At 46.1% G+C, this 25,261-nt stretch overlaps 1 protein-coding gene across 6 annotated transcripts in view; it reads left to right on the top strand.

Moving 5' to 3' along the window:
* PDPK1 (3-phosphoinositide dependent protein kinase 1) overlaps positions 1-25,261 on the top strand; it is an 83,757-nt gene that overhangs the window by 46,413 nt on the left and 12,083 nt on the right. For all 6 annotated transcript variants that reach the window (XM_070568655.1, XM_070568653.1, XM_070568651.1 and 3 more), the window contains 5 exons: positions 4,926-5,001; positions 9,618-9,686; positions 9,927-10,023; positions 11,034-11,207; positions 14,633-14,850. In XM_070568655.1, coding sequence (XP_070424756.1) covers positions 4,926-5,001; positions 9,618-9,686; positions 9,927-10,023; positions 11,034-11,207; positions 14,633-14,850 — 634 coding nt within the window. The remainder of the gene's footprint in view (positions 1-4,925; positions 5,002-9,617; positions 9,687-9,926; positions 10,024-11,033; positions 11,208-14,632; positions 14,851-25,261) is intronic.

Below are 25,261 nucleotides of genomic sequence, written 5' to 3'. Positions count from 1 at the left end.
GGCTGGACTTGTTCATTAGTTGTAATAGTTTTTTCGTGGATTCCTTAGCACTTTCTGTATACAAGATCTTGTCATCTGTGATTAAAGATAGTTTCACTTCTTCCTTTCTGATCTGGATGCCTTTTATTTCATTTTCTTGCCTAATTGCCTTGGCTAGAACCTCCAGTGCAATGTTGAATAGAAGTGGCCAGAGCTGGCATCTTTGTCTTGTTCCTTATCTTAAGGGGAAAGCTGCAAGTCTTTCATCATCAAATGTGATGTTTGTTGTGGCTTTTTTGTAGATGCCTTTATCAGGTTGAGGAAGTTCCCTCCTATTCCTGGTTTGTCACATATTTTTATAGTGAAGGAGTGTTGAATTTTTGCTAGGTGCTTTTTCTGTATCTATTGAGATGATCATATGGTTTTTGTCCTTTATTCTAATGACATGATGCAATATATTGATTGATTTTATGTGTTGAACCATCCTTGCATTCCCATGATAAATCCCACTTGATCATGGTACATACTCCTTTTTATGTGTTGCTGTATTCAATTTGCTCATTTTCTGTCCAAGAGGTAAGCACATTTTGTTGAGTGTGTTTGCTGTAAAACACTAGCAGTCTGCACTTTTGTCTTTGAAGAGAATGTGGGTGTCCTCTGACCTCAGGAACACTTCTTCAGGTCCCTCCTTCCCCACTGGCACCCCAGAGTCTGACTTGCAGATGTATGGTGCCTAGAGCGGTCCACAGTCCAGGATGCTGATCGGTTTCTTTGAACTATTTTAAGGGTGGAGACAACAACCCAGCCCAAGACCTTCTCCTCTACCCTCACCTTGTGGCCTTCTGTTGAGTGGGTCAGTGGCATAGAGGAGGCAGCGCTAGCCAGCAGTGGCTTCTGGGCCTAGTTTTCCAATAGCTGGAGAAGTTTGACCTTTGGCTAATCTCTGAACTTCTAGGTAGAGGTAATTAGTTTATCACTGTGGTGTTCTAATACTCTCTCTGGGGCTCTTACTCTGGTGTCGCAGATAGAAGTCAGCCATCAATGAAGCTGGAGAGGAGAAAATTACTTATTTTCAGTATAACGTTTCAGTAAAATCGAACATTGCTTTCAGTTATGAAGACAGGCAACAAATGTCTGTGTCATCAGCTGAAATCACAGATGTCTTCATGTCCTGTTACAGTTGTCACAGATTCTTGATTATGGTTTATGCTCTTCACTACTTCAGAATTACAGTATTTTTAGACCAGTTGTCAGACCTTTTTATTTAGTGCCTTTATAAAGAAAACCTTATATTGATATATCACACATTTATTACTTTAATATTTTGATACTTTCATCATTTGCAGTCCTGTATATTTTAGGTTATGCCTTTAGAATGTTTCCGAGGACAGTCATATTCTTTTCCACACTCCAAAGGAGTCATTCATCTCTACACTAACGAGAGCTCCTTTCCAACGCAGTGTCTTCATACTTCGCCAGGGACTTGGAGTCCCGCCTTTAAGAAGGTGGGCACAGGCTCCTGGGGAAGAGGAAGCGGCAGGTGTCATGGGAGACAAGCAGACCCAGGGCCAGAAAGCTTAAAACAACAACACAGTCCCAATGACATCATGATTCACTGTTTAAAGCCCAGCCCAGTACTGGGGGGTGTATGTCCTTTAGACTTTGTTTTGTGCATAATGTAGCTATTTAAAAGAACAAACACGTCTATGTACTGTTTGATAGCCTGCATTCTTTAATTATGCGCATATATATTTTTCCATATAAAAGTATTTTTCTGGGACTTGTAATAATAGCATTTAAAAAAATAGAAATCACAGAAGCAGCACATGATGACTGTGAAGAGTGGAAACACTGAATAGGCAGTGAAGTATCAAGTGCGGGTCCCAGCCCACCGGTGGATCCACCTTGTCCCGCTGCTGGGCCCGCCTTAAGGATCAGGTGCCAGAAATGGATTTCCCGGGTCAGAGGGCAAGCCTGTTCTCTGTGGCTTTTAATGTTTATTGGAAAATTGCCCCCCCAAAAGTTACACCATTTCATATTTCCACCAGTAGCAGCGTGTCTCCTCAAATCCTTGCAACCCTGTGTATTTTCCTTCTTTTTTTATCTTTGCTGATTTGATAGCCTATCCTGTTTTAATTTCATTTCTTTGATTCATTGCACCATTAAATAGTTTCATTTGATTTTGGCTCTTGGTTTATTTTTTTCCCTCTTGTGAATCACCTCAGTGTTCTTGGCAGTATCAGTCAGGGTCCTGGCAGGATGCAAAAGCGGCCGAGGTCTTTACAGGAAAATCACTTACTGAGGGGACCAGTTAGGGAGAGAGAGTGGGGCGGAGGAAGCAACAGGGCTGGATCCCCGCAGCGGGACTGTGAGCCCCTTGGTCCCCAGGAGGCAGGTGGGAGGGACCCGGGAGTGGCCTGGAGGGGCCCACTGTGGTGGAAGACGGGTGCAGCATTGGGGTGCATGGGAGGAATAGCCCTCATTTCTCTCCTGCTTTCCTGCCTCCCCCTTGGGGCTCCTGCTGGCTCCTGGGCTGCAGTACACAGGATCCTGCCTTGGGGCACAGAGGAGGACAGAGACCATGTCTGGGGACAAATAGGAAGAGGCAGCACTTGACCCTGTCTGTGTTTTCTTCTTGGGCATCTGCCTTTGGAGGAAGTCTCCTCCATGGGGAGCTCCTCTGGCTATGGGGTGGCCCAGGAGTGGCGGGTGGGGATGTCACCGTAGTCAGTGGGCCTGTCTCAGTGCAGACCATTGCAGGTTGAATTGGTATGGCTGTGGGCCCTTGGTTCCTTTTGCATTTTAATTCAGGTGTTGTATTATTTATAGCTGTATACGCTAAAGAATTTTGTAGACAGACAAAACATGGGTCTATTGTGTTTTACTGCAGGGAGCTATAACCCTGATGTCAGGTTATTTCTGAGTCAGGCCCAAGCCAAGGTGCCCAGTGCAGGGCCTTCAGTCAGCACAGGAAGAGAAGCATGCTTCCCCTGCACTGGAGCATACATGTAGCAGGGTGGGTGATTTTGTGAAGGAAAGACGCAGGAAGGACTTTCAGCCTCCCTTTGCCAGCTCCCACTCCTCCAGAATGTTCCAGAACCGAGCTGGCTGCTCCTGCTGTGGTTAGGTCTCTGTCTTTGGAGCTCAGGTACTCGTGCCTGTGGAGAGCGCTGTCCCAGTGATGCTGTATGGAGGCCACCCGGGGTTCTCAGCTGAGCCCCCGGGGACATTTGGGGCTGGAGAATTTTCGGCTGTAGGTCCGTCTGGTGCCCTGCAGGGTAGTCAGCTGCATCCCTGGCTTCTACTCACTAGGTGACAGTAGCCCTTTCCTGCTCCTCTTGTGGCAGCTAGAAATGTCTCCAGGCATTGCTGGATGTCCCCTGGGGGCCCCACTTGTCCCCAGCTGAGAACCCTGCCTAGAGGAATGCTGACACTTGTCAGTGAGCCCAATGGGCACGAGCCTTCATGAGGTCTGTCCCTGCTTTTAGTGTTGCTGGATTTCAGGAGTGGTTCTGAAGGTCCAAGGGCCTCTCAGCAGTATTTATTGGTGTAATGTTTTACCGTGTACACATTTCAGGTTGGTTTGGAAAATTTGTCCTTAGAGACTAATAATTTCTAGTGCAGATTATTAAAGATGTTGAGGAAAAGGACAGCTTGATCCGCAGAAGGGTCAGGTCAGGTAAAAGGGGCCTGTTTGCTCTGAGCAAAATAATGTTAAACCACAGTGCTATGTATCCTGTCTGCTTGGGGTTGGCAGGGTGGGAGATGGGGTCATGCTGGGACCTGTTGGTGGGAAAGGCAGTCTCCTCCACTGGCCTGTTTGAGCGGACCAGAGCCTTGCTGACGGCTGTTCAGAGCGGATCACAGAGTGCTGGTTATGTGGTGCCGGCAGTGGAGGGTCTTGGGAGGCAGGTTGCTGGAAGTGATGTGGGGCATCACCAGGGAGTCATTGGAGGTGAGGCAGCATTTCATAAGCTCTTTAGAGAAGTGATTTGCTCTCAGATGGTGGGACTCTCACACAAGAATCCCTGATCCTGCATCCTCAGGTCTTGAGGAAAGGCCAAGAGCAGCTGTGCCGTCCATGGTGCTGGAGGCCGCCCCGGGAGATGCCTCAGGAGCGGAGTCAGGGCAGCACGCTGGCTCATGCTCTGTATCCATCGTGCTGATCCATCAGGGCTACATGACCTCTGATGTCACTGGGGTGACACGGGTGTCGGTGCCTTCCCTCTCCAGTGATGGGCAGGTCCTGAGGGTCCTGCTGCTGCCCCACCCTACAATTCTGTAATTGAACTTGGTGACCCTTGCATCACACAGTCCAGTGCTAGAGGCGGCAGGATGTTGCAGAGGGTCCCTGGCCAGGACACCAGAGTCTTCTTCGCTTTATAGCCCCTAACCTCCCTGAGCTGTCTGTTACAAGGAGAGGGTATCCCTGCCCTACAAGCAGCCTGCAGGGATCCAGTCCTTTCCCACATTCTGCGCATGTTCAGTGCATGCTTGTTGCATGTCCAGGGCTGTTTTAGGCACTACAGGTCCAACAGTGAAAAACATGGACAAGACCCCAGTTCTTGAGATGCTCCCAGCTGGCAGAATGCTGGGCGAGTGTGACTCTAGTGTGTCGGTGAGAGGTGCCAGGAGGATGTGAGGCAGAAGGGGTCAGGAGGGGCTGCTCTGGTGGTCAGGGCAGGCGTCACTGAGCAAGTGACCTTTGAGCCAGCCCTTGGAGGAGAGGGCCTAGAAGGGGGTATGAGGGGAGGGCCCTGGACAAGGCAGGTCTCAGGAGTGGACAGTCCGATTCCAGGTGACGAGTGCTGTGCTGACAAAAAGCTCTAGTTTACACCCGTTAAACCATGATGTCCTGATAGATGAACGTCAACTGTGCAGTGTCCACGATTGTGAATGTTTTGTGTCTCTGCATGACCTTTTTCCCTTTTCCCTCTTCTCATCAGCCAGGGCCAACTCGTTTGTAGGAACAGCCCAGTATGTTTCTCCAGAGCTGCTCACAGAGAAATCGGCCTGTAAAAGGTAACCTGCCTTCATCTGATCCCTAATTCTCTTGTCTCTAAAGTAGCGAGTCTGTTTTTCATGTGATATTTGTAGGTAACAGCTTGACTTTTGTGCCCTTTATACAGTTCAGTCTGCTGGGGCAGAAGTTAGCGTTTGCCTTTAACAGGCGTCCTTCCTCTGATAACCTGTGTGCTTTTATTGTTACACTTCTACTTTCTGGGGCAGTTCTTGCTTTGTGCTTTGGGATGTGATCTTGTTCCTTTAGGAATAGCTATTCAGTGGTAGAAGTGTGGCTGATAGGTCTGTATTATTTTCTTGAGGCTTTCTACTGTGTCCCAGAACCTGGGGATCCTTGGTGCTGCCTCAGGGGGAAGCCTGGCAGTGGCGCAGCTGCAGGTCAGCTGTTTAGTGTAACAGGCTGTGCACAGTGTGAGAAGACTCCTGGAAGGCAGTGTGTCTGGGAGGGATGGGGCCAGTTTCCCAGCAGGGGCCCATCCAGCATGAACTAGACCTGCCCAGTGCTTAGACCTGGGACAGGTGTGGGTGTAGCTGCAGGGTTGAGGGCCTTGCTGCCCCTCAGTTGTGAAAATTAGAATTGCAGGGATGCATGAAGATGATGCAGCAGCTGGGTTTCTGTTTGCAGGGACAGAAGTCTGGAGAGTGGAGAAGGGTCAGTGGCAGGGCAGCTGGGCAGTGGAGGAGAGGAAGGTGGGGGCACAATGGCAAGAGCAGAGAGGAATCTGGGGAGCTGTCTTGGGTGCACATGAGGCAGATGGAGAACTGAGAGGTGGCAGTAGAGTCTGGGGTTTCAGAGTTTGGGAAGTGGTTCTAGAAGGTGACAAGTTCTGTGGTCGAAGCTTTTCCTTGGATTCTTCCTGCCCTGGACCGGTCAGATGCTTGGCCCACTGGCACCCTGCCTTGAGTTGACAGAGGGCCAGATGGTCAGTGTCCTGCACTGGCAGGCTGCAAGGGGCCACCTTCCAAGAGTGATAGAGGGACTGTGCCAGAGGCTGCAGAGGAGTGAATGGTTCTGGGGATGGCAGCTTTGTGTTTTGAGCATGATAGCTTTTAGAAATCTCTTTTTCATGGGGTAGAGCTAGGGCATGGACATGATGATGGGTGGCGGGATGCTCTGCAAAAGTAAACTTGAGCATCTTTGCAGTCTTAGGGCTCTTTGTTTTTTTTTTTGTGAGGAAGATTCATCCTGAGCTAACATCTTTTGCCAAACCCCCGCCCCCAACTTGAGGAAAATTAGTCCTGAGCTAACATCTGTGCCAGTCTTCCTCTATTTTGTCCCTGTGGGATGCCTCCACAGCATGGCTGATGAGCAGAGTAGGTCTGCACCTGGGATCTGAACCCGTGAACCTGGGCTGCCGAAGTGGAGCACTTGGAACTTTAACCACTGGACCACGGGCCCGGCCCCATTGTTTTGTTTTTTCACCTTTATTCAATCAACAGATTTTGAGTTCTTACTGTGGGATAGACACTATTGTAGGTCAGGGCTTCCCCACTGGGGCGATTCTGACCCCCAGGGAACATTGGCCATGTCTGGACACAGTTTTGGTGTCACAGCTTGGCGGGAGTAGGGGGAAAGTGCTATTGGCATCCAGTGGGTGGAGGCCAGGGACAGTGCTCAGCATCCTGCAATGCATACACGGCCCCACGGCAGACATGACCGGCTCCAGCTGTCCTCAGGGCCGAGGCTGAGGAACCCTCCTCGGGTAGTGTGTGCTGTTGGCCAGATTCTCGAAGTGTACATCATCGCTGCCCAAGAACTAGCTCTTCCTCACCTTGGGGTTTGCTTGTAGGATGAGGCAGCTCCTCAGCACTGATGGCGGAGGGTCTCCAAGCTCTACTGAGTGAGATAAGTAAGACTCAGAGTGGCTACCTTCTGTGTGAAAGCAGGAGAATGTCTACCAGAGCCGCTTGTCCATGCCTTTAAAACTCTCTAAGGATATATAAGAAATGGGTAATAGTGTTTATCTGAACAGGATTGTGAGGGAGACATCAATATATATCTTTTTATGCTTTTAAATTTTTTAGTCATGTGATGTTTATTTAAAAACAGTTAAGAATTTTTTTCTGATTGTAAAAGTAATACCTATTCAGTGTAAAGAATTCTTAGAAAATATGGAGAATAAAAGAACAAAAAACACTCATACTCTCCAATCCACCGTAGTCACAGGTAGATTTGGTCTGTCTTTCCTCTTATTTTTTACTGTATGTTTCTCTGTATTTACATAATTTTTATACAACTGGAGTCATACTGAATAACCAATTTTGATCCTACTTCTTGCGATTATATAATGAGTATTTCCCCACATCACTAAAATTATTTGCAGACCTTTTTAACAGCTGTGTGGTTTTCCAATATATAAATTTATTGTAGTTCATCAAACTCTTTGTTGATTGTTGGACATTGCTGTGGTTTTCATTTATTTGACACAATCTGGCATGCTTGCTGTGTGCCACGTGTCCTGTGCTGTGGGGAGGAAGGGCACTCCTGCCCGTCTGGTGGGAGAGAGAGGGTGTCTGCTGGGTAGTGCCAGGGCTGCCCCAAGTTGTCTATTTGGATTTCAAGAAGTAGAATGACTTGATCTAACCGAGCATTTTAAAAATCTTTGGTCCATCCTGCTTTCCAGAAATGTTACACAGGCTTCCCCCTTTAGTTTTTATTGTATTATTGAAATGATAAGATGCCTGCTGATGATAAAACATTCAAATAATTCACAGAGGTAAAAAGTTAGCCCAAAAGCCAGGTCTCCTGGCAGTTCCACTCCCTGGAGATGACCCTGTGAAAGCAGCAGAGGCAGCCCTGCCCACAGCGCTGCCCCTCATCTCTGGTGCTTCCACGCTGAATGGCCAGTGCTTTTCTGTTAGCTTGTGTAGCTCCCCATTTTAACTAGACTAAACAGTGGAGAAAACCAAGTGTAGAAATACAGAGTAGAATGTACTTTTATTTTTGTATTTTTGAGGAAGATTAGCCCTGAGCTAACTACTGCCAATCCTCCTCTTTTTGTTGAGGAAGACTGGCCCTGAGCTAACATCCATGCCCATCTTCCTCTACTTTATACATGGGACGCCTACCACAGCATGGCTTTTGCCAAGCGGTGCCATGTCTACACCTGGGATCCGAACCGGCGAACCCCAGGCCGCCGAGAAGCGGAACGTGTGAATTTAACTGCTGCACCACCGGGCCGGCCCCTATGCTTTTATTGTTTTCTTTTTTTTTTTTTTTTAAAGATTTTATTTTTTCCTTTTTCTCCCCAAAGCCCCCCAGTACATAGTTGTATATTCTTCGTTGTGGGTCCTTCTAGTTGTGGCATGTGGGACGCTGCCTCAGCGGGGCTTGATGAGCAGTGCCATGTCCGCGCCCAGGATTCGAACCAACGAAACACTGGGCTGCCTGCAGCGGAGTGCGCGAACTTAACCACTCGGCCACGGGGCCAGCCCCCATATACTTTTATTTTTTAAATGTCCTCCACTCCATCTCTATGTTGTGACTCAGATTTCTGATCTGCTGGATTTTAAACCCACATCAAGTGCCTTGTCTGCTCCAGGGCTGCTGTGCTGGTGATGGGGTTGCAAGGACAGAGCCTTCGCCCACGGCCCCTGGCGCTGCGGTTGGACTGTTGTCTCCACCCACGCCCTACAGTTTCATCTTCCAGAATGCCAGGCTGTGGCCTCTTCCAGAAACTGATTGTATCCAGCAACCCATGAACCCTACATACATTTAGGGCTTGGTAGGGGAGCAGCTGGCTTTGTGGGGCGAGGTTGCATCTTGATAGTTTCGTAGGGCTGAGCTGGGAATAGAATTCAAACCTTCCAGAGAAAATAAAATATGCAAATTAGATCTCAGTCTGAGCTCTGAGATGGCACTGAGGAGAGAGAATGAACGAAAGCAAGGTGAGATCGGGGGTGACATCAAGGGCGAGGAGAGCAGCCCCTCCAGGGTCCCTGCCAGCTGGTTCTGGAAACGACTTAGGGCAATTTAGAGCTGCAGTGTGTTTCTTTTAAACTGTATAATTAAAAGGTTTATAAAGGAGGGGCAGGGCTTTGCACAGCGAGTCCAAGAAGGGAAAGAGAAAGCTTGCTTTGTACACATCCTATGGATTGTCTGATTTGGCTCCTTGGCATACGTGCACTTGTGTCTGTGTCCTGGGGGCAAACACTGAGTGAGTTATGAGAGAATCTGAGTTTATTCTTAGCACTACCAACCTGCCAGTGACATGGGCAAGCCCTTTCAGGCCACCTAACCACCCCCAGCCCCAGCACTGGAAGAAGGTGCTTTTCTGTTGTAGTCAGGAGTGAACTCTGCTGCCTCTTCAGGACTGGATTGGGCCTGTGAGGAAGTTGGTAGCCCCCATTTGAGGCGGCAAAGCTGTGAGGGTGGCCACATGGCCTGGTCCAGTGGTGCCTGCTGTGCGTGGCATCCTCTGGACCCAGGTCCCCAGGGAGGCCCTTCTTAAAGGGCCCGGAGCAGGTTCCCATCTTCACATTGACCTGATTCTAAACAGGAAGAGTAGATTGGAAGCTGAAATAGGGTAGTATGAACAGATGGTATAGAAATGAATTGTGCTTGTCACTGAAATTTTACAAATGTCATTCTTCTTTGTCTCCCCCCTCCGTTAAAGTTCAGACCTTTGGGCTCTTGGATGCATAATATACCAGCTTGTGGCAGGACTGCCACCATTCCGAGCCGGGTAAGAGACTGCTCCCTCTCTCCCCGCAGCCCATCGCAGCAGCCTGACAAGAGAAGTGCGAGGTGGCAGTCCCAGGGGCTGGGCAAAGGTGGGGAGGAACTTGCATGACGATTCTTTAGTGAACATGGTGGCTCTGTGGGGAGAGAGGGAGGCCACCGTCCCAGGAAAGTTACAGTACAGCTCTGTACTGGGGAGGTTTGTGTGACCTTGTCTGGAATGATGATTTTTCTTATTTTACAGAAACGAATATCTTATATTTCAGAAGATCATTAAATTGGAATATGACTTTCCTGAAAAATTCTTCCCTAAGGCAAGAGACCTTGTGGAAAAGCTTTTGGTAAATATTTTGAATTTTCTTCTGGTAAGATGATCTGATATCCACAGTCTGAGTCCCTCTGGAACTGCCGTCAGAGGGGCTTTCCTGGAGGCACTTGCGTTTAATCAGAGGGTGTTTCAGGGGTGATGGTGATTGTAGATGGGCTCGTATCTTCTGTTTCATCTCATTATAAGCTCTTTTTAATTTCCAAATGACTGATTCTTGACCTGAATAAGACAGGAAATTACTGTATCATTTTGCATTTGCTCATCAACATACATAGCGTTTTAAGTTACCTGATGGAGCAACTGGGTGTGTTACAATGGCAGGTGGCTGTCAGTCCTACTTAGTGACATCTGTGAATATCACCTTTAGAGTCAGCTACATGAAGGGTGTAAAGATAAACCCAGGTAATATGGCAAAGGTAAACAGTTTTACCAGGACAGGTATGTCCATTTATGTTCTAGAAACTGCTGTGTCCCTGCCCCTGGGGTGCTTTGGCTCTGGACCTTGACTTAACTGATCTTGGGGGAGCAGGGTTGATTCTACCTCAGTGGTGGTGTGCTCTTGATCCTCTGTGGGTCTGGGGGTGGGGGTGTGTGAGCATCCGAGCTCTGGAGGAGACCCTTTGAGATCAAGCGCTGGTAGGAGGGGGCGCTTTACTTCCATCTGTGATAGCTTACTGTCCAGACAAGTTCTTCGTTCTCTTTGTTACTGACATCAATAGTTCATTTCTTGTTTTTGTTTTAGGATTTTTAAGTGTACATTTTAAAAGAATACTTGCTGTTCTTCATTAAATTTTGAGGTTGTGATTCACTGTCACTTGTGAGAGGGAAAAGGATAAAGACCGAGAGAAGTGAAGGAGCCCCAGAGGACTCCGTGGTCCCTGGCCTCCTGTGGGCTTGGGCAGACAGGCCATGGTGCCCTTCCTATTTCCAGGAGATACTAAGAATTGAAAAGAACTACTCAAAAAGAATATTTTTGTCAGAATTACTTTTTAACCCTGACACTGATTTGTCTCAACTTTTAAGGTTTTAGATGCCACAAAGCGATTAGGCTGTGAAGAAATGGAAGGATACGGCCCTCTGAAAGCCCATCCATTCTTTGAGTCCATCACGTGGGAGAATCTGCACCATCAGACGCCTCCAAAGCTCACAGCTTACTTACCAGCCATGTCGGAAGATGATGAAGACTGCTATGGCAACGTAAGCTGGCTCACATCTGTCGGAAACAGCCCAGGGAAAAATGAATTCTGCTTGTCAGGCTGTGTGAAAATCATTCCTCTGTGCACAGGGAGTTTGTGCCCGCAAGCCATGGGACCCCAGTTTGTAGGATGAGTGGCTAAAGGGGAAGCCAGCATAGATCTGTTGGTGGTTGAACAACGCTTAATGGCCCCAAGTCTGAGTCTCTCAGCTAGATGGGCCAATGAGGCTTCTGTCTGCACGTCTGCCCCGAGTACAGATTGCCAGGCTCTGGGGTGGGCAAGTCCCTTTTTCTCATTTCCTCTAGTTAATTTTCACCCAAAGGGGTCAAACCAGATCCAGATGTGGGGTGGGAGGAGCCTAGAGCCAGTGGGAGCGACACCTTCCTCTCGTCCCCTTTGGCTCCTGGGTGCCAAGTCTCCAGGTGGGCTTGTCTTCTCCTTCTGGCTGGTGCCTTTATAATAGTGTGTCTAAAGATGTTCTGGAATGTTTCTGATTTTTCCGAGAAAAGCCCAGGGTGCTGCTGCTTTGAACTTTCTGGAAATAGGGGATTGAGGGTGGACACTGGTCACTGTTGGCTTTTAATGCCTGGTAGAAGTGGGGACTGTGGCACAGGCCTGAGGGGTGCAGCACCCTGGGGTTTCTCGGAAGCCGCAGTCACCAGCTGGACCTCAGATGTAGGGTCTTTAGTATCCTTTGTTCTTTAAAGTTTCCTTATGGAAGATGTGAAACATATGGAAGGGGACAGAGGAGTACGGTGAGCTGCGGGTAACCATCAGCCACCTTCAGTTATCAACTTCTGGGTATTCTGGTGCTCCCTCCTCACCACCACCATGACTCCCATATTTAAACATGATTTCTGGTGTTGTTAGTATCATTGATAGTGCATTCTTCAGGTTTGATTTCTGTCATTGTGGCTTATTCTAACCAATTATCGTGTAGAGTCCCACTCCAGTTGACTGGGGAATTCTAGATTTTATCTAAAAGTCATCCAAAGCTAAGTTGAATCACTACTGGTATCACCTCTTGGAGACCAAGAGCTCCCTGTGTCTCCTACCTACTGTGGTAAGCAACACACTCCCTTTTTTGTCCTGAAATATCCTTTGTGCGCAGACGCGAATGGAGCCAGATGTGGAGAGCCATCTGTGCTCACCCCTGACCTCCTTCCGCCCACAGTGGCCAAGGCTGTCTGCAGCTGCCACTGGTGCAGACTGAGAGGATTCAGCCCCAGGACTCGCTCCCCTGGCCCTGGGTGCCCTCCTCAGCTCTGATGTTACTCCTGAGTCATGGCCAGCAAGAGTGGGTCGGGGTCTCCAGTATCTTTGGCAGGGGTGTCCCAGGGAAGTAGCTTGCTTGGTCGGCTGAGCTCTGAAGGAGCTGCGTAGGCCCTGGGTGTCTGGGATCTCAGTGCCCGGGGAGCTCGGCTTCGTGTGTTTTGTGTGTGTGCACACTGGAGTGTCTTTTGCAGGCCTTCTGTCTGCTGTTTCATCCCATTTGCTGTGTTGAGAGCTCTGGCTTCTTGGTACTCGCGTGTTACTGTCTTAAAACCGGCTTCATGTGTTAACAGCTTGCTTTTTGTTAAATGGCTCATCCTCACCTTTGAAAGCTGTGTAGTTTGAAAGGCTTGGAAAGTACTCAGACAAAGCTCCGTACACCAGATTCACGTTTGGACAGTTAGTGAGCCTTCAAAAAGACTTTGACCTGGAAAGGTGTCAGATACAGAGAAAACCTGCTCCAGGGGGCGCTCCCTTCCTGCAGGTGTTGACAGTGTATCACGGAGCATGACAGTCTCGCCCGAGAGGCTCCAAGAGAGCCCAGGGTCCTTTGCAGCAGGCAGGGGGCTTCCCTCTGAGGGCGCGGAGCTGTAACATGTCTTTATTCAGAGAACGAAGGGAGCAGGTGCTTAGTTCTCTTCCGTGTTCCTGATCCCCCGCCAGTGGCTGGTGGTAATGCTGGTGGTGGGATGCTGAGTGAGCCACGCAGGTGTGGCTCCTTGGAGAAGGTTCAGTCTTGGACCAGCACAGTTGGGAGTTTCCTTGTGACGTGTTGGTGAGCATCTCTGCTCCAGCCCAGGGTTACCCCCCATCACATATCCTTTCTTGGCCTGGGTTTTGTGCGGAGGGTCTGGACTAGGTGCTGCTGAAGGGAGAAGAGTAGAGAGCATCTGGAACTTTCCCTGGGGAACAGGACAGGAATCGCCCAGCAAGTGGTGGTTGTGGTGGTAAGCCAACAGCCTATAAACCCACAGCTCTGTGATGGGAACAAGGCAGCCACTGTGTTGGAAAGATGCAGAGGACCGGTTCTGAATTTGGAGTGTGACCTTGGGCAAGTTCTGAGCCTCAGTTTCCCCATTTCAGAAATGGGTTGATGGTAACAGCCATCTCACGGTCTTTGCAGGCTTGTTGAGACACCTCGGGGCCTTGTGGAAACTTCTGTAAACTGTGAGATGATGTGTAGAGGTGGCCTCGGCCTGGGATGTCCTCAGAGAAGAAGTGGAGAATGCACCAGAACAAGGCCTTAGATGGAATGGCTTTGGGAGTGTCTTGGGGTCATTCCTCCCCAGGACCAGTGAGGCGGGGCTGAGGCTGCTGCTGGTGCTGTGTGAGCAGTTGGGACAAGACCGCTTGGGGCAGCAAGTGAGGAGGGTGGGTGCAGGGTCTGCAGAAGGGGGCCAACCTCTGTGGTTGGTGGCTCGGGCCTTTCTGGAGGAACAGGGGACTTGGAAGGACGTGCTGCACTCTCGTCTTGGCTATTGCTGGGGGCATCTTTGCTTTTCCCTCATTGTTAGCCATGACAGGGCTCAAGTGTGGGGCCTGTAGCCATGGGGAGCAGGCTGTCCAGGGTGGCCACTCCTCCCCAGCTCTTTGCTGGGGGCTCTCTGGCTTGGTCAGTGGCCCTAGGAGTGTTTGAGTGCACAGAGACCAAAGGAGGAGGGTGCCGGAACTCCCAGGGTCCTGCCACTGAGCCTCTCCGCCTTGGAGGTGGATCCTGTGGGGCCATGCACATCCCGTCCTTCCTCTTCCCAGCAGGTGTCCCGACCCCCTCCTCTAGTCCAGGCAACACAGGGACTCGCAGAGGTCAGCAGCCTCCAAGTCTCAGGTCTCCCCTTCTGTACATGAAGACTGAAGGTTAGCCCTTCTCTGGGGCAAACATCTTTTCATGTTCCCATCAGAAGGGGAACCCAGACCAGGAAGGATCCAGCCCTGCCTTGGTTCAATGGCCAGCCATCCAGTAGAGGCGAAATCGGCTGCCCACACTGACCAGGAAAAACAGAGCTGGGCTGGGCTCTGCAGCTCATCTCCCACGGAGGCCTTGGGGCCTTTGGGGTGTGAGCTTGCTGGGTGTAAGACAGGTTAGAGTGTGTCTGCATCTTTGGACTCTAGGGAAAATTAAGGCAGTGTTCTCACTTTTCCTTCTTCCCTGTGCAGTACGACAATCTCCTGAGCCAGTTTGGCTGCATGCAGGTGTCATCGTCATCGTCCTCCCACTCCTTGTCTGCCTCGGACGCAGCTCTGCCGCAGAGGGCGGGCAGCAACATTGAGCAGTATATCCATGACCTGGACACTAATTCTTTTGAACTGGACTTACAATTTTCTGAAGATGAGAAGAGGTTATTATTGGAGAAGCAGGCCAGTGGAAACCCGTGGTAAGAATTTATAGACGGAAGCAGTGCTTCATTTAGAAATGCAGAGCAGAAGACCTGGGGACTCGAGGCGTGGGAAACTGAGAGAGCCAGGCACCTCGTCTTTGTCACCACTTTCCGTAACGGCTTCGTACTGCCTCACATCTCCCACAACTGCCTTTAACGCTCTGCAAAGAGTCCAACTGGAAATGGGTATTGGGAGGCATCTGCCCAGGGCGGGAGCGGGTTTGACCCTCAGGGGCCCAGTGAGTCGGGCATGCCACGTGGATTCACCATGATTTAAATAACCACTGCCCTGTGGGGAGATGTTTGGGGTGTTCCAGAGTTTTGGTGTTGTAAATCATCCTTTGTACATAGCTTTTCCCACTTGTCTGAATATTTCCTTTAAGGTAGAATCTTGGGGTGGCAGGTGGAGTGAGGGGTGCACATTTAAGAAGGTGAGGGGCCGGCCTGGTGGTGCAGTGGTTAAGTGCACACGTTTTGCTTCCGTGGCCCGGGGTTTGCTGGTTTGGATCCCAGGTGCAGACATGGCACCGCTTGGCAACTGTGCTGTGGTAGGCGTCCCACATATAAAGTGGAGGAAGACAGGCACGGATGTTGGCTCAGGGGCAGTCTTCCTCAGCAAAAAGAGGAGGATTAGTGGCAGATGTTAGCTCAGGGCTGATCTTCCTCAAAAAAAAAAAACATTAAAAATTTAAAAAAATGAAGAAGGCGATACTTTGTCTCCGTGGGGCCTGAGAACCCCATTTCCCAGGGGTTTTGCCTGCGTGTTTTGATGCTCTAAAAATGGGCCCATGTGAATTTGCTTTTGTATTCTTACTGAGGCAAACATCTTGTATGTTCACTGGTCGTTTGTATTCATTTTTTGTGGTTCTTTGTCTTTTTCTTCTTGCATCTTTTTAAAATTGACTTTTAAGAGCCATAGATATGAAGAATATTTCTCTGATATTTTGCAAACATTTTTCTTCAGTTTTTCTCTTCAGTTGTTTGTGTGTGTTTTTGTGTGGAAGTTGCAAATTCTTACAAAGTCAAACCTGTCTGTCTTTATTTTCTGTTTTCTGTCTCGGTCATGTTGAGAAGAGCTGCTCCACCCGGACGCTTTCTTCACGAATTTTTATGGTGTCACCTCCCACGTGGACAGAGGAGTCTGAGGCTGGGGGTGGGGCGGTGTTTTTCGGGAAGTTATGTTGGGGTAGGAGGTATGTGGAGGTGGGAGGAGAAGGCAGGCCAGGATTTGAGGGCTTGGCTAGGCAAGAGAGAAGACATGACTTAGCGGAGATTGTGTGGAGGAATGAGAGCAAGTAGGAGGTGGGGCGCAGAGGAAAAGCAGCACACGGATGAAGCTAGGATTTTGTACCGTTAGAAATTATTGCCTCTAGAAAAAGTGAGTTTAGATATGGGCCAACTGAAATCATCTACACTTGTCGAGAATTTATATTTCCTAAATTAACATTACTAGGAGTTCTAATATGTCCTGAGCAGGAGGGAAGGGGCTCTGGCCAAAACAGTTTGGCACTGCTGGGCCACACGCTCTGAGTAGGTCCGTTCGCTGGGTTGTGTGGGAGCTTCCTGGGCCCATGTGATGCCAGTCGGGATCCCTCAGATGGGCCTGCTGTGTTCTCCCCTCATGCTTGGCCGGGAGCAGAGCACGATGGAGAAGCGCAGGCACATAGGTGACTCCCCAGAAGACCTGTGTACCTCTGCCAGAGGCCCTGGGCAGCCCAGACCCTGAATTCAGCCTGCTGGTCTAGGCAGAACAGAGCACCTAGTAGCAAGTCACGTCGTGCATCCTCCTGCCTGCTCTTTGTTCTGGGTTTGCTTCCCTTTCTTCCAGATGTGGGCCCATTCTCAAGCTGGTGACTGTAGAGAGCTTGAGGGCATCTCTTGCTTGGCCAGTGGGAGGTCCCTTGGGCACTTTGTTCTTTACAACAGTGGTTCTCAGTGCATGGCCTATGGACCATAATGATAATTTTGAAATAATACTAAGATGATATTTTCTTTTTTCACTCTTAATTCTCTATGAATGTGTAGCAGGGTTTTTCAAAGGCTATGTGCTATAGGATGACATTATTGCTTTGATGGCTAATGGAATGTGTGTTTTCTTGTCTTTTAAAAAAATTTCTTGAGGTCATAATAGTCTATAACATTGTGAAATTTCAGGTGTACATTATTTGTCAGTCACCATATACGTGTGCCCCTTTAATCCTTATGCTCACACTCCAACCTCCTTCCCCTTTGGTAACCACCAATCTGTTCTCTTTGTCTACATGGGTATCTTCCACATATGAGTGAAATCATGTGATGTTTCTCTTTTTCTGTCTGGCTTATTTCTGTTAAGATAATAGACCCTCAAGGTTCATCCATGTTTCAAATGGGACAATTTTGTCTCTTTTTTTATGGCTGAATAGTATTCTTTCTTTATCCACTCTATCAGTAGATGGGCACTTGGGTTGCTTCTGTGTCTTGGCTATTGTGAATAATGCTGCAGTGAACATAGGGGTGCATAAGTCTCTCTGAATTGTTGATTTCAAGTTCTTTGGATAAATACCCAGTAGTGGGATAGCTGGGTTGTATAGTGTTTCTATTTTTATTTTATTTATTTCTTTGGTGAAGAAGATTGGCCCTGAGCTAATATCTGCTAGTGCTCTTCCTCTTTTTGCTTGAGGAAGATTGTTGCTGAGCTAACATCTGTGCCTGTCTTCCTCTATTTTGTATGTGGGATGCCACCACAGCATGTCTTGATGAGTGGTGTGTAGGTCTGTACCGGGTTCTGAACCCATGAACCCTGGGTTGCTGAAGCAGAGCATGTGAACTTAACCACTATGCCACCGGGCTGGCCCCTATATGTATGTATATATATTTTTTAAAGATTGGCACCTGAGCTAACATCTGTTGCCAATCTTTTTTTTTCTTCTTCTTCTCCCCAAAGCCCCCCAGTACATAGTTGTATATATTCTAGTTGTAGAGGCTTTTGGCTCCACTGTGTGGGATGCTGCCTCGGCATGGCTTGATAAGTGGTGCTAGGTCTGCGCTCAGGATCCGAATTGGTGAAACCCTGGGCTGCTGAAGCAGACTGCGCAAACTTGACCACTTGACCACGGGGCCAGCCCCTGGCCCCTATTTTTAATTTTTTGAGAAACCTCCATACTGTTTTCCATGGTGGCTGCACCAGTTTGCATTCCCACCAGCAGTGTATGAGGGTTCCCTTTTCTCCACATCCTCTCCAATGTTTGTTATTTTTTGTTGTGATAATTATAGCCATTCTAACAGGTGTAAGGTGATAGCTCACTGTAGTTTTGATTTGCAGTTCCCTAACAGTTAGCCATGTTGAACATCTTTTCATGTGCCTGTTGGCCATCTGTGTATCTTCTTTGGAAAAATATCCGTTCATATCCTCTGGGCGTTTTTTGATCAGGTGGTTTGTTTTTTTGTTGAGTTGTATGAGTCTTTTATATATTTTGGAGATTAAGCACTTGTCAGATATATGATTTGCAAATATTTTCTCCCAGTTGGTGAGTTGTCTTTTTGTTTTGTTTCTGGTTTCCTTTGCCTTGGAGAAGCTCTTTAGTCTGATGTAGTCCCATTTGTTCATTTTTTCCTTTGTTTCTCTTACCTGAGTCGACATGGTGTTTGAAAAGATGCTTCTAAGACTGATGTCAAGGAGTGTACTTGCTCATATTTTCTTCTAGGAGTTTTATGGTTTCAGGTCTTACATTCAAGACTTTGATCCATTTTGAGTTAGTTTTTGTGTATGGTGAAAGATAACGGTCTACTTTCATTCTTTTGAATGTGTCTGTCCAGTTTTACCAGCACCATTTATTGAAGAGACTTTCCTTTCTCCATTGTATGTTCTTGGCCGCTTGTTGAAGATTAACTGTCCGTAGATGTGTGGTGTTATTTCTGGGCTTTCAATTCTGTTCCATTGATCTGTGTCTGTTTTTGTACCAGTACCATGCTGTTTTGATTACTATAGCCTTGTAGTATATTTTGAAGTCAGGAATTGTGATGCCTCCAACTTTGTTCTTTTTTCTCAGGATTCCTTTAGCTATTCACGGTCTTTTGTCACCCCATATTAATTTTAGGATTGTTTGTACCATTTCCATGAAGAATGTCATTGGGATTCTGAATGGGATTGTATTGAATTTCTAGATTGCTTTAGGTAATATGGACTCATTACCTATGTTTGTTCTTCCAATCCATGTGCATGGAATATCTTTCCATTTCTTTATCTCATCATCAATTTCTTTCAATAATGTCTTACAGTTTTCATTGTATAGGTTTTTCATGTCCTTGGTTAAATTTATTCCTAGATATTTTATTCTTTTTGTTGTGATTGTAAATGAGATTGTATTCTTGAGTTCTCTTTCTGTTAGTTCATTGTAAGTATAGAAATGCAACTGATTTTTCTAAGTTGACTTTTGTACCCTGCAATTTTGCTGTACCTGTTGATTATTTCTAATAGTTTTCTGATGGATTCTTTAGGATTTTCTATATATAGAATCATGTCTTCTGCAGTGAGAGTTTCACTTCTTCATTGCCAATTTGGATACTTTTTATTTCTTTCTCTTCCCTAATTACTCTGGCCAAAACCTCCAGTACTATTGAATACGAGTAGTGAGAGTGGGCACCCTTGTCTTGTTCCTTTTCTCAGAGGGGTGGCTTTCAGTTTTTCACCATTGAGTATGATGTTAGCTGTGGATTTGTCATATACGGCCTTTATTTTGTTGAGGTACTTTCCTTCTATACCCATTTTATTGAGAGTTTTTATCATAAATGAATGTTGGATCTTGTCAAATGCTTTTTCTGCATCTATTGAGATGATCATGTGGTTTTCATTCCTCATTTTGTTAATGTGGTGTATCACATTGATTGATTTGGGGATGTTGAACCATCCCTGCATCCCTGGTATAAATCCCACTTGATCATGGTGCATGATCCTTTTAGTGTATTGCTGTATTCGGTTTGCCAATACTTTGTTGAGGATTTTTACATCTATGTTCATCAGCAATATTGGCCTGTAATTTTTCTTCTTTGTGTTGTCTTGTCTGCCTTTGGGATCAGGGTGATGTTGGCCTCATAGAATGAGTTAGGAAGTATTCCATCTTCTTCAGTTTTTTGGAATAGTTTGAGAAAGATACATATTGAATCTTCTTTGAATGTTTGGTAGAATTCTCCTGAGAAGCCATCTGGTCCTGGACTTTTATTTTGGGGGAGGTTTTTTGATTACTCTTTCAATCGCTTTACTTGTGATCGGTCTATTCAGATTCTGTATTTCTTCTTGATTCAGTTTTGGGAGGTTGTATGAGTCTAAGAATTTATCCATTTCTTCTAGATTGTCCAAGTTGTTGGCATATAGTTTTTCATAGTATTCTCTTATAATTCTTTGTATTTCTGTGATATTCATTGTAATTTCTCCTCTTTCATTTCTAATTTTCTTTTTATTTGACCTTTCCTTTTTTCTTAGTGAATCTGGCTAAGGATTTTTTTCTTTGTCTTCTCAAAGAACCAGCTCTTAGTTTCATTGATCCTTTCTATTGTTCTTTTGGTTTCTATTTCACTTATTTCTGCTCTAAATTTTATTATTTCCCTCCTTCTGCTGACTTTGGGCTCTGTTTGTTCTTTTTCTTGTTCTCTTAGGTGTAGTTTAAGATTACTTATTTGAGATTTTTCTTGTTTGTTACAGTGGGCCTGTATTGCTATGAATTTCCCTCTTAGGACTGCTTTTCCTACATCTCATGTGAGATGGTATGGTGTATTTTCATTTTCATTTGTTTCCAGATTATTTTGATTTTTCCTTTAATTTCTTCATTGATCTGTTGGTTGTTCAGTAGCATGTTGTATAGTCTCCACATGTTTGTGAGTTTCCCAGCTTTTTTCTTGTAGTTAATTTCTAGTTTCATAGCATTAGGGTCGGAAAAGATGCTTAACATGATTTCAGTCTTCTTAAATTTATTGAGGCTTGCCTTGTTTCCCAACATATGATGTGTCTTTGAGAATGTTCCGTGTGCACTTGAGAAGAATGTGTATTCTGCTGTTTTTTGGATGGAGCGTTCTGCACATATATCTGTTAAGTCCATCTGGTCTAGTTTTTCATTTAATGCCACTATTTCCTTGTTGTCTTTCTGTCTGGATGATCTATCCATTGATGTAAGTGGGGTGTTGAGGTCACCTACTATTACTGTGTTGCTGTTAATTTCTCCGTTTAGGTCTGTCAACAGTTTCTTTATGTATTTTGGTGCTCCTGTGTCAGGTGCATATATATTTATAAGTGTTACGTCCTCTTGGTGGAGTGTCCCCTTTATCATTATATATTGCCCCTTGTTGTCTCTCATTGCCTTTTTTGTCTTGAAGTCTACTTTGTCTGATATAAGTATGGCAACACCTGCTTTCTTTTGCTTGTCATTAGCTTGGAGTATTGTCTTCCATACCTTCACTCTGAGTCTGTCTTTAGAGCTGAGATGTATTTCCTGGAGGCAGCATATTGTTGGGTCTTGTTTTTTAATCCATCAAGCCACTCTGCCTTTGATTGGAGAATTCAGTCGATTTACATTTAGAGTAATTATTGACATATGAGGGCTTAATGCTGCCATTTTATCTATTGTTTTTGATTCTGTATTTCCCTTGTTTCTCGCCCTGTGTACTTCTGACTGCTAATTCACTTTGGTGATTCTCTATCTCAGTTTTCTATTTATTTGTCATTTGTGTCTCTGTTCTGATTTTTGTTTAGTGGTTACCATGAGGCGTGTATAAAATATCTCGTAGATGATAGTCCATTTTCTGAGAGCCTCTTATCTCCTTAGTCTTAAGCAGGTTTCATCCCTTTCTTCTTCCCCATCTAAGTTATTGTTGTGACAACTTACTCTGTTTTGTGCTGTGTGTTTGTGATTAAAATGAAGTGATTATGGTTGTTTTTGATGCTTTCCTTCCCTTTATCTTTAATGTTATAATTAAGTGTTTGCTAATCTGTTCTGATAGACAGCTGCAATTTCCTGGTTTTGTCTGTCTATTTATCTCCTTGCTCAAGGCTTTGTAAACCCTTTCTTTTTCTTTTTCAGGTATGATGGCCTTCTTGATTATTTCTTGGAGGGGGGTCTTGTGGCGGTGAACTCCATCAGCTTTTGTTTATCTCTGAAAGTGTTTATTTCTCATAGTATCTGAAGGATAGTTTCACTGGATAGAGTATCCTGGACTGAAAGTTTTTGTCTTTCAGTATTTTGAATATATCATTCCACTCTCTCCTAGCCTGTAAGGTTTCTGCTGAGAAAGCTGCTGAAAGCCTGATGGGCTTCCTTTGTAGTTTATTTTCTTCTGCCTTGCTGCCCTTAATGGTTTTTTCTTTGTTATTGACTTTTGCCAGTTTTACTAATATAGGCCTTGGACAAGGTCTTTTTGCATTGATGTAGTTAGAAGTTCTATTAGCTTCATTTACGTGTAATTCCAGGTACTTTGCCAGGTTTGGGAAGTTCTCAGCTATTACTTCTTTGAAGAAGCTCCCTGCTCCTTTCTCCCTCCCTTCTCACTTTGGGATACCTATAATCCTTATGTTGCATTTCCTAATTGCATTGGATGTGTCTCAGAGAATTTCTTCATTTCTTTTTAGTCTTAATCCTTTCTCCTCCTCCACCTGAAGGGTTTCTATATTTCTGTCCTCTAGATTGCTAATTCTCTCCTCCATAATATCAGGTCTGTTCTTTAAGGATTCCAGATTTTTTTTTTATTCCATTCATTGTGTTCTTCATCTCCAACATTTCTGATTGTTTGTTTTGTTTTGTTTCTGGTGAGGAAGATTGGCCCCGAGCTAACATCTCTGCTCATCTTCCTCTGTTTTGTATGTGGCATGCTGCTTCAGCGTGGCTTGGCGAGTGGTGTAGGTCAACACCCACTATCTGAACCGATGAACCCTGGTCCACCAAAGTGGAGCACGTGAACTTAACCACTATGCCATGGAGCCAGCTCGATTGTTTTTTTTTTTAAAATAGTTTCAACCTCTTTTGTGAAGAATTCCCTCTGCTCATTAATTTTATTCCTGAGTTCATTGATCTTGTTGAGTTTTTTTATGGTAACTCGTTTGAATTCTCTGTCATTTAGATTGTTCATTCTGTCACTTCAGGATTGGTTTCTGGATACTTGTCATTTTCCTTCTGGTCTGGAGTGTTAATATGTTTGTTCATGCTGTTTGATGGGGTGGAGTTTTGCTGTCACATAGTGGTATTATCTGGTCATAGATTCCACTTACCACCACTGGGGTGGGGAGCAGGAGATGTGTTTTCTGAGCCCACTATGATCCCTGGCATTTGTGCCTGTCTGTTGAAAGTGGTGCCAATAGAGCTCTCTGCGTCTGGCCACTGCTGCTTCAAACACACAGGCACTGGTGCTCTGGTGGGGATCCCCTGCGCTGGTTGACCAGCTGAGCTGGTGTGCCAGATGGGATGGGGGAGGGGTGCGCCTTCTTTGCTGCCCACTCTCCCGCTGTACACTCACTGTGTGCTGGCCTGGGCTGCTCGACTTGTGACGGTGCTCCCACGGTGGCTTAGCTACCTCAGTGTGGAGCATTCCCGTGGGCTGGAAAGGAACTTCAAGAGTGAAAGCATTTCTTCAGAGGACTGCCTTTTTCCCCTTCTCCTCTCAGAGTTGTGTTTCAGCCACTGTGCAAGGTCCAGCACCCTAGATCATTGCCACTGAGGAGGGGGAGGAAATCTGCTTACCTCCTTCCACGGCCTCCCTGGGGGCGTCCAGCACCCCCACCTTCAGACATATGGCTGTGTGAATTTCTCAGACGTCTGTTGTGTTGTGTGGATGTCCTCTGTTGGTTAACACATGTCTTTTTTGTTGTATCTTAGAGGTGTATGCCTAGGGGAACAGCTCTGTCTGCCATGATGCAGACCTCATGCTGTCTTGTATTTTTTGAGTCTTCCAAAGACGTAGGTTTATGATACAGAGGTGTGCATTTTTAGGGATTAATAAGTTCTCAGTATTTCTACTGGGCTGTTACTAGCTGTCTTCACTTATGCCTGCTATAATTACTGTAACATCGTATCATCCAATAAATTATTGATTGGAAATCCTGAAGCTTTCCTTGTACCTACATGCAAATACAACAAGAAGTAAGTACACTTTGTTGGGTTGTTTTGCAGTAATATTAAGAAATTTCTCAAAAGCTTTTCTAAATTTTATCTGAAACTTATTTTAGATTTTAATGATATATTTTAATATAAAAGAACATTTATAATATATTTTTCTTATTTAAGTATGGCTCATTGACTTAAAAAGGGAGAAGACTTGCTTTCTCAATCCACAGCAGCACCACCAAGTCTAAAGATGCTAAAAAGAAGACACAGACATATCAGAGAGTTCTCTGACTCATGGAAAGAGGATCTACTCCCGAGAAACTGGGTGAAACTGTAAATATGAAACAAAAATAGGACAAATGCTGTCTTTCCGTTGACTTTCTAGATGTTCAAACCTTGCCATTTTGTGTCTGTGGATAGAATGTTTTTGCATACTATTATGGTGCCTCTTAAATTGCAGCAGCATTTTGAGAGCAACCATTCAGTTTTAAAGGTAAAAGAATTGAATGTTTTAAATGTACACGTGATGAGCTCTTTCAAAGCCAAACATTAAAAAGCCCCTGAAGCGTCTTACAGAGACGTTAATGTTGTGAAGGTCAGAGAAGTGCACTTGTGAGCTGGGAGATGAAAAAGCCTTGGGCTGTTGACATTGCTGAGTGTCTGCTGGATGGAAGTCGGCGAGAGAAGTCCCAGCTCTGCCTCCATATGTCTGATAGAGGAGCTCACAGGATTAAAGCTGTGGCTGCTGGCATGCAGTGGGGTGGGTATCTCTACTGCTGAGCTGCACTTTTGCCTTACGAGTGGATGTCTCTGCGGATGGGACTAGACTTGCTGCTTTGCTTGAATTTATCTGTTATCAATCCCAACTTACCACCAAAGAAGATATTCTTTTGCCTGAGTGCTTGGCAATAAGCACAGATGGTGCTGAAACTGTCAGTGTGGAGCTCCTCTTTTGAATCTCATGGTTTGTTCTGGAACAGATGTGTTGACACATGCACTGAGGGTCCAGAAACAGTGGTGGGTAAAACTGCCTTTGCCAGATCATGAATCCAGGCTGTGGCACCAAGTAATGCTAGAAGACCTGGGTTCTTCACAGCCACATGCTCACAGGGAAAAAAGAAAAGAAGCCGGTCTCACTTATGAGTAGTCATTAAAAATCATTGATTTATTTATATTCTGTATAATGAAATGGGAAGTATGCGTAAAGCACATCTGCTGCCAACCCAGGGGTGACACTTATCTCAAGAAAAGCACTTGTGTGGGGCCGGCCTAGTGGCACAGTGGCTAAGTGTGCACGTTCCGCTTTGGGGGTCCGGGGTTCGTCAGATCGGATCCCGGGTGCGGAC

The sequence above is a fragment of the Equus przewalskii genome, chromosome 12 (assembly GCF_037783145.1).
Source record: "Equus przewalskii isolate Varuska chromosome 12, EquPr2, whole genome shotgun sequence".
NCBI lineage: Eukaryota > Metazoa > Chordata > Mammalia > Perissodactyla > Equidae > Equus > Equus przewalskii.
This window is presented reverse-complemented; position numbering and strand designations above follow the sequence as displayed.